The sequence below is a fragment of the Diadema antillarum genome, unplaced genomic scaffold (assembly GCF_040938485.1).
Source record: "Diadema antillarum isolate AM-2024a unplaced genomic scaffold, OU_Dant_1.0 scf00000153, whole genome shotgun sequence".
Classification (NCBI taxonomy): Eukaryota; Metazoa; Echinodermata; class Echinoidea; order Diadematoida; family Diadematidae; genus Diadema; species Diadema antillarum.
Genome location: NW_027271042.1, coordinates 1269933 through 1283695, shown reverse-complemented (window position 1 = coordinate 1283695; position 13763 = coordinate 1269933). Strand labels below are relative to the sequence as shown.

At 36.7% G+C, this 13763-nt stretch overlaps 1 protein-coding gene across 1 annotated transcript; it reads right to left on the bottom strand.

Annotated features, from left to right (window-relative positions):
* Nucleotides 1-4125: 4125 nt before the first annotated feature.
* Nucleotides 4126-12944, bottom strand: LOC139721975 (dnaJ homolog subfamily C member 27-like). Its single transcript, XM_071633295.1, has 7 exons — nucleotides 12873-12944; nucleotides 11689-11771; nucleotides 11015-11084; nucleotides 10033-10197; nucleotides 7668-7790; nucleotides 6593-6753; nucleotides 4126-4303 (listed from the first exon to the last, which is right to left on the bottom strand). The coding sequence occupies exons 1-7, from the start codon at nucleotides 12942-12944 to the stop codon at nucleotides 4174-4176; spliced, it is 804 nt and encodes a 267-aa protein (XP_071489396.1). The 3' UTR covers nucleotides 4126-4173.
* Between the last annotated feature and the right edge of the window lie 819 nt (nucleotides 12945-13763).

Here is a 13763-nt window from a genome sequence, read left to right as displayed (position 1 = left end):
AACAGAGTGAAATGATGAAATAAAGGTAAACTTCTTTTACTATCTCTCTTATTAAATAATTTTATATTTCTGTTCCCCTTGATTACTTTACAATTATCCATCTTCACTCCAACGATGTGGTAAGCAATTTAAAATATAGTGTACACTTTGCTGTGGGTCGGACTATCAAACCCTTTACACAAGCTGCATATAAATGAAGACAAAATTCACGTAGAGCCTGATATGAAAATTAAATTCATAAAATCCAATGCATAGCTCAACAAAATAAGGTAAAAACTGTCTGAAATCTGCTTAAAAAGACAAGAATATTTCCCTGTACAAAGTAAAGAGATTCTTGACTTTAAATATGTCTGTGTAATCTAAAGCACCACAATGAGCGAGATTAAGTGAATACATGCATACTTCAACTGGATAGAGATGATCATTGATATTGTTATTAACAGCAGAAGCAGATTTACTTATCATATCACATTCATTGTTATTATTATCAATATAGATATTACAATATATATTAGTAATTTGGTAATTAGCGTGGTGTCATTCATTTTTACTTCCACAATAATATTCATAATCAATATAGGCAGCATTGCCTTTATCACATTTTTTTTTTTTCATGCTACAAGTCAAGAGCAATTCATTCAACATCAAATCACATTGAAAATTAATATCAATTATAATGGAATCAGTAAAGACAGGTCCAATGGACAGGGACATTTTGAAAATTGTGTCACTTTGGGGTCATTAAAGTAACAAATTACATCGTAAAAATTGAAAGGATCTGTTTAATCCAGACAAGAGAAAATATATCATTGTTTAACCAGGTACAATGTACTTTGTTGCATCAGATCAGAGTTTGCATTCAGTTTTCACTGTGCATGATACAAAAATGTGGCTTCTTAACATGAACAAAACAATTGTCAAAGAATAAATAAGTTTAGAATACAGTGACATGTATAGACAAACCCATGTGGGGTTATGTGACTGTAAAGATAGAGAGGGAAAAAAAGAAGAAGGTGTGATCAAAGAAGGTGGTATGCAGTCCTGCATTGAGAAAACTGTCAAGGCTACCGAGCACTTCATGCTTCAGAAAATAAATACACATGTCAGGGGCGGCGCAGCCGTGGGGGCAGTGGGGGCCGTGAAGGCTCGGGTCCCCACACTTTTTTCAACCCGGAAGTACGTAAGTGGCACTAAAATAGAAATAGATGGAGATCTTGGAGAGAATGAGCTGAGGACCTTTTTTTTTTTTTTTTTTTTTTTTTTTTTTTTTTTTTTTTTTTGCTTGTTAGCTCATGAAACCCGGAAGTGGGCCCCCACACTTTTGAAAACACTGCGCCAGCCCTGCATGTATCCAAGTATTCACCACACACTAAGGGCAAGTCCATGCCATTTTAGTCTTATGGTTCTGTAGTCTTACGTGCTACAAAAGGCCCTACTGCAAATTGCGACAAAATTAATACATTTTCGCTAAATTGTAAACCTTCTAAAATGATTTACCTTCATTTAAATATCTGACCCAAGTAATGACATTAGTAATGGGTAGGGTAACTGTTATTGAATACATCACAATTATATTTTCTATATAGAATACCAATTGAGAATAGTAAACACAATGCAGATCTTCAAATCAGCCATGGAATGATAGAAAGACTTGGTATGCAAAAACTGGTCAACAATGGTTAGAAATACCATATTTACTCCTCTGTCTAGTTGGAAAGTACACCATACATGCATCTGCAAATTTCTCAAGACATACAATCTGCTTGTAAATACAAATGTAATGGTATATTATCGAATGTTTACGTATAAAAGCACACACTAATAACAGGATGCATGAAGAAGTTTAGAGTACCACTTTTAACTCTCAGCTGAATGAATTCACTTAGGACGGAAACTTGGGATGCATGCATTCAAACAAGGCAATGTTAGTGACTTATGATTCATCAACATCATTGCCAAGGTGACAATTTGAACAAACCTCTGGCATTTTCACATACTCAGCTAGCCAGCAAATATGCTGTGGAACAATGCACAATATCCTTTCTTCCTAGATTGAGGAAGAACCACTCGCTAGGACTGGCGCTTTCCTAAAAGTGAAATGAATATGATTCAAAGAAATTTTGTTCAGTGTGGCAAAAGAAATTTCTATTCAAATGTCTACTAATGAATGAAAAACATACTGCATTCACAGCAGTTTTGCACCATTTCATGTTACTGACCAAAACTACAATGACATATTGAGTCAAACTGATGTTGGCTTTTTAGAAATGCACGCTGCAGTCTACATAGCACCCATTATATGAGGTCTACAGCCACTTACAGCAAAGTCAACATTATTTCTGTTGCCCACTTAGAGTAAAATTCTAAAACATTCTTTAAGTGATTTTGAAATAAAAATACCTGCAATATAACAGATGCTGCATTTGCCAACCATTTGAGCACATTGAGTTTATGACATCATCACTTTAGCTAATCTGCATAATCATATGTGACCATGCACCACAAAACGAACAAAAAGTCGCACACACTGATTTTGTGTGAGGACTGAATATGTAGGAGAAAAGGGTCAACCGAGCCGATGTTGACTTTTCATATTTTCTGAAAGAGCAAGTCTTCTTCTACATTATGCTAAAATTTGGGATCACAAATCGGGCAGGAAAGTGTACTTTTTAGCCGTTGTTCTGGAACATTATTTGGCAGAACAGTGTGATTAAGTGTGTCTTTAGAGTCCCGTTTTCATTTCTCAAGAACCTTGTACACACTCTTCACTTTCAAGTCCTATAATATTTGAAGGGATAATGCTATACTGCTTTGAAAGTTGACATTAATTAAGGACAGAACGTGTTAATAAGGCATGATCAATTTCAATTTAATCTGTTAATCTCTTCATTGTTGTAAATACTCCGGTGGTTTATATCCTGTTTTTTTGTCCCATTCATTGCACAGCCAGCACGGCTTGGTAAAGATTCAGCGCTTGAATAAACACTGTACTTCAGAGCCTCTTTTCTCAGTTCAAACTTTTCCTGAGTGTGTGCCTTCTTTCCAATATTTAGATAGGTTAAGAGAGTCAAACTGGTTGGAGTTATACATCATTTTAAAGCTAAAAGTCTGCTCTTTCAGAAAATGCTTTTAACTAAAACGTCATGTCTGGAGACTTTCTGTTTGTTTTGTGGTGCAGTGTCACATATGGTTGCAAGTATGCAACCAACATCAATATTCAGGGAAAACGTGTGAATCTTTCTCAATTTATCAATTTTGTAAATTCTTTCAGTTTTGGGGAACTGTTTCTATCCTTTTTGTCTGATTTATCACCTATTCAGGAAAGTCAAGTGAACAGAGAATGACTTGTACTTCAGTGAAAATAGCTTTAGCAAACTCATTACATTGAAATAATTAGTCAGCTTATATTTACAAATAAGACCAAGGGAAGCTACAGTACTACATAGTTATGAAAACTATGCCAAAACTCTTTTTTTAAAGGCTCTGGCCATAAAATTGTATTTTGGTATATAAGAAAAGTTATTCGTAAGTACTAACATAGATACAGCTGCATTATTTCCAACATAAATACATTATATAGCAAAACAATGAAATAGTGAAATATAGTACCATTTGAAGTAAATATCATGGAGATGCACAACAACATCAAAATAATAAAGACAGATACAGATGGCTCCTCTGCACTGTGAAGTATTCACATTCAAAGTCAGAGCATACCTTTTTCACTTGAAGACGACTTTTTATTCCTGCTGACCCAATTAAATGAATCAATAACAGCATAATACAAACCACTTTCATATGACATATTTAGTTTATACTGAAGTGGTCAGGTTGTAGGAACATGCTAAAAGGTAATTCCTTCATCAACATCTTCACCAGCTATGGAGTGCATGAGAATTGCATTAGAGTTGATAAAATCATAAAACAGCCAAACATGCTCCATCAAGTCTAATCTCACAAGGAAGGTGCACATACAAACCCTGTGTACCATGACATCAAAACTACAAACAATGTGCATCAACTCATAGCTGTGTGGTCTGCTGTAGTCTCAAACCAGGTCTCTCCAACACAAGCAGACAGTTCTGGTGTGGAAAGAAGACATATTTGTCGTGCATGTCACTGTGCAGCAATGTTCATCAGACTGGTGTGGGAAGACTAAACACCCTTTGCCAGCTACCTATTTTTGAGAAGAGCCGTCCGAGCACTGACAAGAATCTTGAAGGCCTCCTCACTGCCGGGGGCAACATTTTTGTCTGGGTGAAGAAGGACTGCCATCTTCCTGTATGCCTTGTTGATGTCATCCCTGAAAAAAATGACAAAGATAGGGAGTTTGTGTGAGATACCTTAAAGGCACAATTTACCATTTGCAGATGAAACAAAACCCAGCAATAGTGCTTCAAAGTAGTTCCAAAATGTGAGTTAGGGATAGAAATAACCACTGTGAAAATTTGAACCAGTGTAATCGATGCTAACCTGTTGAGCACTGTTCGATTTTGCTACAACACACATTTCCCATAGACACCTGCCCGAGTACACTCAGGACTCGTCCTCAATGGGTTAAGTATTTTTAATAATACGAAATGTGAACAACAGTTATACTGAAAATGTTCCCAGACTAAATTGTCTGCAGTCATGGTTTAACCCTAAAAAGACTGGGCTATTTTGGTAGCTCAAAAGACTGGGGGGGGGGGGGGGGGGGGGGGGGGGGGGGGGGGGGGGGCCCTAAAGGGCCCCCCCTTAAGATCTCGGCCGCGGATTGCGCGATCGCCGCGGAAATTTGCACAATGGTAGTGTGCGATGTAATCTACAAGATCGTATATTCAAATTTTCCAAAAATAGTCTTCTTTTATTTTACTTTGATTAATTACGCTAATTTATGCGAGAAATCAGACTTTTTGATCTAAATCAGTAAATAAAGCTCCAAAAGTGCTCATTTTTGGTCTAATTATTCTTTGTGGCATTCTTAGCAAATGCACTTGAAAAAAAATTCGGTATCATAATTAATTTCTTATTTATTTTATTGTTTTATGAATTTCTTATGTATTTCTTTGTTTTTTCAACCTTTTGTTTTTGTTTTTGTTTTAAACAAAATTTGTGGCAGGCACTTTTTGAAGCATTATACTCCTAAAACAAATTAATTTTAGCCATTGAGATTAAAAATAAGCATATTTATATGAACCATGTGAAAAAACTCAATTTGCATTGACTTTGTACACAAAATCACATTTTTGAGCCATTTTCGGCCTCGCGTGCATGTACAAAAAGTTATGTAACTTCAAAACCGTACCCCCGGGCGTCACAAATTTGGTGTCAAAATGTGCGGGAAACTCGAAAGAAAAAAGTCATAGAGCATCGCGGCAAGAGCATTGCGTGTTGCAGAGTAATTGCGCGAAATGTTGAGGGGGGGGCCTTTTAGGCCCCCCCCCCCAGTCTTTTTAGGGTTAATGAGAAAAATAGCAATATCTCCTTGCATTTTAAGCTTTATTGCAAAAATTTTATATGGTCAGGTGTTATGCGATACAACTGACCTACACATATGCATCAAAAATGATATCTCGAAGATTTTTTAACCCCTTGAGGACGGACTGATTTTGCTACAACACGCATTTCCCATAGACACCTGCCCGAGTATACTCGGGACTCGTCTTCAACAGGTTAAATCACTGCTCCCAAAGGTAAACAGGACCTTTAAAATCAACCTTTTCCTTTCCCCATCTCTTTCTCTGTCCTAAACTCTTTCTACCTTACTTTTCTACCACACTGTCTATTCCTGCAAACAAAGGTGAAAATAATACTTTCAGAATACAATGAACCTTACTTATATATGATTCTGTATTTACCTAAAAAGCAATCATTCAAACAGTAGTGGCTCATGAAAAAAAAAATGAAATGGCATCCCATTTGACCTACATTGCCTCAATAATAAATGAATGAATAAAGAAAAATAAGCAAAACACAGCAAAAAGGTCAATACATATGTATTTCTATTAAATAATAAATAGATGAAAGACACCATGCCTATGTAAAAACACAGAAACACAAAAACGAAAAGAGAACCACCATTAGCCTGTCTGATTCTAAAAAAAAAAAAAAAAGACTAAAAGCATTATGACACAAAGGGGATTAGGAAGACAAAGCGATCTTCTTTCTTTGATGGGAAATCTGTTGCTGAAACAAAACAAAAGTTATCAAAAGAATCTGTATCAGGATGTCGAGACAACAAAGTTGTGTATAAAACATGCCTAAAAAAACTGAAGAGAAACATTGTTAGGTTTGATTAAATTAGAACCATGCATCTCTGATGAAAATTGTTGACATCCACTACTTTCACTTTTACGATTCCTAATATGAGATCTCAACAGAGGAAATATTACTCCACTAGGGAAAAATTAACATGTTTATCAATTTTTTTTTTTTTCAAATGACATACTTTAAGGTTAATAAGGATATCTTATGTGTGATATTTATAGATTATGGAATGCAAGGTTACAAACTAAGCAAAACTATTGAGTAAATAAATCCATAGTAGCTGCATCATTTGGGACCATGCATGCCCCATAGAGTGGATAGAAAGAATGTCATGTTCACATACTTTGATGCATTTGGAGGAAGTCCCAGCCTCTCGTAGTTATCCTTGCTGCTTTTGAGTTTCTGGATGGCTTCAACCTGCTCTTTGGTGTAGCCTAGGGTGGTTGCAATTCGCTCTACTCGGCCGCCATTTTCAAACGCTGTTACCAGTCCCTGGAATAAAGCCTAGAATTGCACAAGAAGCTGATTAATTGATAACAGCAAATTAAGTCATGAAACATGACTTGGACCATTTCAAACTGGTGACACTCTATCATAACATGCACGTATCAAGTTTTTTTCTATGGTATATTGTCTACGACACACTTTATTTTTCTATTTTTTGGGGGGTAATTCAATAGTGTATTGCAAGCATAATTTCTATGCATAAAACAATATGGGTGGTAGAAGACTAACGGTGCGCCACATACTTTCTTGGGTATGTATGTGGCCCTGAAAAGGGCCTACCCAGTCCCGACATTTCAGCAAGCATGTTCTTGCCGGGAACAGCAAGAACATGCTGAAATGTCGGAACTGGATAGGCTCTTCTCAGGGCACATATAATATATTCTCAAGAAAGAATATGTGGTGCCCTCTTAAGCCTTCTACCACTCAAAGTTCTACCGCCACAGAAGCCTTCAAAGATTTCATACAACAATATGGCTAGGTGAGAAGGGTGGTGGCAGAATACGTACTGAACAGAATAAGAAACGTTTTCATCTTAAGCACAGCTAAGTAAAAGGGGATTGATTTGCTCTCAGAAAAAAAAAATAATAATAATAATCATACATCATGCATATTTTGTCATTAGTTTGCTCCAAACATGACTGTCCTATTACAATTAGCTTTAGTCATATATTTCTAAATGATATCTTTGCAAATTCTGGGTCAATAAAATTCTCTTTAGGGTTCCATCAGAGTTTGTAACTTATTGAAAGATGCTAGATAAGTCAACCGAACTTTGCCAAATTTTTCAGCTCTTATTTCAGAGGGTGTAACTTTTAAAGGCAAAAAGGCTGGTTTATAAGACTCCTAATAGCTGTCTGTTTTAATAAGTGTGTCAATGTCTATCAAACCAGTATGAGTTGAGCTGGGCTTACCGCAAACATGTCTGGTATACCATCTCCAGTAAGGGCTGATGTCTCAAAGTATCTGAAGCCTTTATCGTCAGCCCATAGTCGACCTTCTGACTCATCCACCACTCGCTGAGAAGCCCTGTCTGTCTGCAGGATGCATGGAAGGTAGGAACAAGAGATAATTCTGTCATTCATGGTGAAGGACCAGTGATGAAAGAACTTGCAAATCTGTTCAAGAATTCATCGAAGCACATTCACATGAAGGTCTACCATGCTGATGTACATATGTACATTGAAGGCTCATAGCCCATTCAATGCAAATCACTGTACATGTACATCACCACAAACTACAGAAGGTAAATACAGTAGTAGAAGACACAGGTGGGCATTTTTGTGTCAGAAAGTGCAAGTCGGTAAATGCACATTCAGGGTTCATTCACTAAATCATACCACCCTTATGCTAGCTTCTATGTAATAAGGAATGACAGAATACCACTTAGTTGCACCATTCCCTTGCTTCCTAAAAAAAAAAGAGAGGATAAACTAACAAAAAATGAATAAATAAATAACTGACTAAAAATAATTGAATTTTGATAAAATCTTCTGATTCATTCTGATGTACAACCCACAAGTGTTCCTTACAATGTAATTAAATGTTCTGACTCTTGTTTTCTTTGATTCAGCAGAGGTTATTCATGTCGTGACTGTTTGGATGAATGTAAAATCCTTTTAATTTTTGGCATATTACTCCCTAACCTCTTCTCTCCTTCCCCTAAAAAAAAAAAAAAAACCCAAATAGATAGATAACTAAAAATAATAATAACAAGGAAAAGTAGAAATTACGCGGTGCGTAACATATGTCCCCGCCGGAAGTAGCATTTTGTAACAAAATGTGCAATATAGGTAAAAAATCAAGGTCAAAGGTCAAAGAAGTCAAAGGTCAAAATTCTGTGTAGAAGTTTTGAAGCCCTCACCTAGTGCCATCACATAAAGCAAATGGAATCGAAATTGGGTTAGAAATGGCGAAGGAGTAGCATTTTGTAGCCAATGTACAATATAGGTCAAAAATCAAGGTCAAAGGTCAAAGAAGACAAAGGTCAAAATTCTGTGTAGAAGTTTTGAAGCCCTCACCTAGTGCTATCACATAAAGCAAACGGAATCGAAATCGGGTTAAAAATGGCGAAGGAGTAGCATTTCGTAGCAAAATGTACAATATAAGTCAAAAATCAAGGTCAAAGGTCAAAGAAGTCAAAGGTCAAAATTCTGTGTAGAAGTTTTGAAGCCCTCACCTAGTGCTATCACATAAAGCAAACGGAATCGAAATCGGGTTAGAAATGGCGAAGGAGTAGCATTCTGTAGCAAAATGCACAATATAGGTCAAAAATCAAGGTCAAAGGTCAAAGAAGTCAAAGGTCAAAATTCTGTGTAGAAGTTTTGAAGCCCTCACCTAGTGCCATCATATAAAGCAAACGGAATCGAAATCGGGTTAAAAATGGCGAAGGAGTAGCATTTCGTAGCAAAATGTACAATATAGGTCAAAAATCAAGGTCAAAGGTCAAAGAAGTCAAAGGTCAAAATTCTGTGTAGAAGTTTTGAAGCCCTCACCTAGTGCCATCACATAAAGCAAACGGAATCGAAATCGGGTTACAAATGGCGAAGGAGTAGCATTTTGTAGCAAAATGTACAATACAGGTCAAAAAATCAAGGTCAAAGGTCAAAGAAGTCAAAGGTCAAAATTCTGTGTAGAAGTTTTGAAGCCCTCACCTAGTGCCATCACATAAAGCAAACGGAATCGAAATCGGGTTACAAATGGCGAAGGAGTAGCATTTTGTAGCAAAATGTACAATACAGGTCAAAAATCAAGGTCAAAGGTCAAAGAAGTCAAAGGTCAAAATTCTGTGTAGAAGTTTTGAAGCCCTCACCTAGTGCCATCACATAAAGCAAACGGAATCGAAATCGGGTTAGAAATGGCGAAGGAGTAGCATTTTGTAGCAAAATGTACAATATAGGTCAAAGGTCAAGGTCAAAGGTCACGACTGAAATTCTGTGTAGAAGTTTCAAAGCTCCCATGTAGTGCTATCATATAAAGCAAACAGAATCAAAATTGGCTCATAAATGACAGAGAAGTAGCAAATTGAAGATTTTGATCACACACGGACGCACACACGGACACACGGACGGACGGACGGACGGACGGACGGACACACGGACGGACGGACACACGGACACACACACGTACGGAGCCCGTTTCATAGTCCCCTGCTCGAACTCGTTCGGCGGGGACAATAATAATGATACGTACATAAATGAGTAAAACAGAGTGAGAAATAAGGAGAAAGGTGATATGGGCTCTGGGCCACTGGATGGTATTGATGAGGGTGCCGTTTACCTTGTTTGCACAGACACAAAAGACGACTCGATCCATTTCAGATGCATCTCCAATCTCTCTTTTCATCTCTGACAGCCAGGATTCCAGAGCTTCAAAGCTTCCCCGAGAACAAACATCATAAACCAACACGGCTCCCTGAGTGTCTCGGTAAAACTCATTCCGAACCTGCAAGGAAATTAAACCTTGACTAACTATTCTGCCACCACTCAGGCATAAGAATTCAGTATTACAGTATCAATATTGCTCATTTTTGTTTTCAATCCGTAAATCATCCGAGACATTTTTTTAATCACACATACTTTATGGTGACAATGTATTTCATTGTTAAACAATACTGTTTTCCTTTGGATATTGTGTCATCTGTAGAGAAATTCATCTGAATTTGCATCTTATTTCATAAACAAGAGTATTCTTGATTTTTTTTCATGGAAGTTTATTATGTCCCTACATTGTATGTGGAAGGAGTTAGGAGAAGAAAATCAAAGGGATTTTATAGTTTTGGTTGAAACCAAACTTCAGGTTTCTAACATTTTTGGGTGAGATAATGAGAATCCTCAAGGAAATATGAAACAGCATGACATTCTAGCAAGAGTCCAAAGTTTATTGATGAAAATTGGTTTTGAAATGCCCGAGATATATTCAAAACAGAGCAAATAAAATACAAGATGTGACCCATCTTTTATTACAATTGCTTTGTTTTACTTTGTTTTTGGATGTCTCAGCCATTCCAAAATGCATTTTCATTAAATAAATTTTGAGTTCCTCTTAGAGTATGCTCTGTAGAATTTCATAAGTGGTTTTTTTGGTATATCACAAAATGTTAAAAGCCCAATCTTCATCTCCACCAACAGTATACCATTTCTTTAACATTTCTCTTTTTAAAAATCATTGCTCTGATTATCTCTTTTCAGGCGGCTGCCTTTGACGGAAGTACAGGTTTAATACTGTCCTCTCAATTTACTGCTGTCATCAAAAGACTCACCTCATAGAATATTGGATGACCAGCCATATCAAAGATGTTCACCTTCAGTTCTCTGTCTTTGACTGTTACTCTGTATCCACAGGAAAATGAAGAGAAAATAAGACTTGTATGTTACAAGATAAATTTTAAAATGTATGCATTCTTCATAGAACACAGAGACAATATGTTATGAAATGCTAGTTTGAATGTAACCACATGCATCACCTTTGTACAACTATACCATATACATTGTACATTACTAATAGTGGACACAGTGAAAGTGTAGACAACAAATTGAACTGCAATTTAGTTTTAGTGCTGCAGCGAATGAAACTCTGTCATTGTAGATTTGAATGAATCTACACTAAATTGTAATCAAGCTTCAGTTGAAGTCTTGTGAGAATTGAAGATAGGATCTGTAGCAAATTGTTTACTGTAAATCCTCTGAGACTTTTTTAAATAATATACATGCATAGCGACTCATAGCTTTAAGCCAAAAGCTATACAAAGAGTGACAAAAAGATTTTAAGGAGTACATCACATTTGATGTATCAAAGCTGTACAATGAGTGCCAAAATTTTATGCATGTACAGTACCAAGTTTTAGCAAGAGTTGACTGAAGTACACTTTCTAGGGGTTTTCAAATGTGAAATCAAATAAATACTACTGTAATGTACAATGTAAATCGTACTCACTTTGTTACACCATAGTCAATCCCGATAGTAGCCATGTACTTGTTCACAAACCTCTTCTCACAGTATCTCTTTATTATACAGCTCTGGGGACCAAACAAAGGAAAAGACAAACCATTCATATCATGTGGGGTTAGCAAATTATTACGGTATTTCCACAGATAATGCTTCAAACAATCACATACACACAAGCTTGGATTGCTTGATTACTAATCATTGCAAAATTTACTAATTGAACAATGTATGAATTTCTGAGACCGACATTCATCGCCGAGTCTGTTGTTCTTCAAAGCATTAGCCACCTATAATTAAACTCAGAGTTCTCATGTATTGTTTAAAGACACATTTCTACAGCACAGAGAAACCACTCAATGGTTTAATACACACACATCAACATACAGTCCATGACATCATAGTGCATAGACTAGTACCAGTGGATTTTGGCTACTAAAATGAAATTGAGTTTGTCCGTCTTGATAAGATTCATCAGTTCTGCCGTGTGCTTCTTTACAGACACTAGGCTAGTGGTACCTTGTCCATGTGTACATTGTAGGGCCTACCATGTAGGCCTACCCTATAAATACGCAGTATTCCCTGAATCTGAATGAAGACCTCCTTCCACCAGGATCTGGAAGGGTTAATTTATTCATGGCATCATGGCTGACATGAGTGGGGACACTAATCTAAAATTTTAATTCATTTTACCTTTTGTAAATTGCTGCACCTTCAATTTAGTTGTTAATACTTCTTAATTGTCAGAAGTTGCATTTTCTTTTGGGAGATTGTTCCAGTGAAAAATTGCATCTTGGAAAATCAAAATAAGTTTGCAAGCTGGGAAAAAAAAAGTATTTAGTTAGGCCTAACCGTTGGCGTTTAAGAGGAAAGCCTGAGTCAGCTGAGGCTAGGATTAAGTACATGTAGACGAAGGGGGAAACATTGCATTCAAGGTACAAACTATGAGAAACAACTATGGGTACGAGTAGATTTGCACTGTAACGTTAAGCTTCCATAATGGTGCAGCAGGCAAAATTACACTGTTTTACAGACAATTTCACGTAAAGTTTACGTAGTCTGTTAGTGAGTAGGGCGGTTCTGAGTGTTTAGTGTGAATAGTGCTACACGTCAGTGAAACCTAGCACGAATATCTATATATGGAACCACACAAATGACGACCAAAATAAACGTACCTTCCCTGCTTCAGCATTTCCCATACTTATGATTTTCACCCGTATCGATTTCTTTTTACTCTTTTTGTCCATACTGGCTGACTGATTCGACTGGTAGGAACTGGAGAAAATGTATAATGAAGTCGAGAAAGACCACTTTGCTCCGCAAATCTCGTTAGTTTGGTTTCAAGTTCATTTCACGAAACGCTCTACCGCGAGTCCTTGGCGACGACCCGACGACGCACACGTAATGCATGCAGTGTGATAGAGTGCCTCCGCGGAGCTCCGCTGCGCGGCGCTCTATGATCTTGGTGTGCAGAGCATGCCATGAATTTTGCCAAAATCTACGTCGCGAAGATATTCTAGGGTGTAGATTTTTTTTTAATACTCCAAAGAGGTAATGTATCAAAGAGGTTCTTCTGAGGTTATAGAATCTCTTTGGAATCAATATATGATATTATTATAAACAGCGACTGGTGCATGCGGAATAGACGCGTTTTGGATGTATTTCAAGCCATTGTTTCGAACTTATCGCGATGTGACCTTGACAAACTGAATCTGGTGACAGAAGGCCTTTAACATTCAAATACAATCTGACTATTAACCAAAACTACTAACAAAAGAAGGAAAAAAGAAGAAGAAAAGAATGAGAAAAATTTCTAGGAAGAAGAAAAAAAAAAGAAAGAGAACTGAGAAAAGAGGAGGAGAAGATGAGACATTCAGCCAAGTATTCAGTATAATGTGACCTTGTGACAAACTGAAACTCAGTATATTCAAATATACTTGTCAGTTCTGACTCGGAATTTTTTTAGAGTGTACCTTTTAAATGATATTGATCACTACAAAGCTACATTTTTGAGGTTATGGTCAAAAGAAGCAAAAAATTCTTATTATTCTCTTTATTTTTATTGA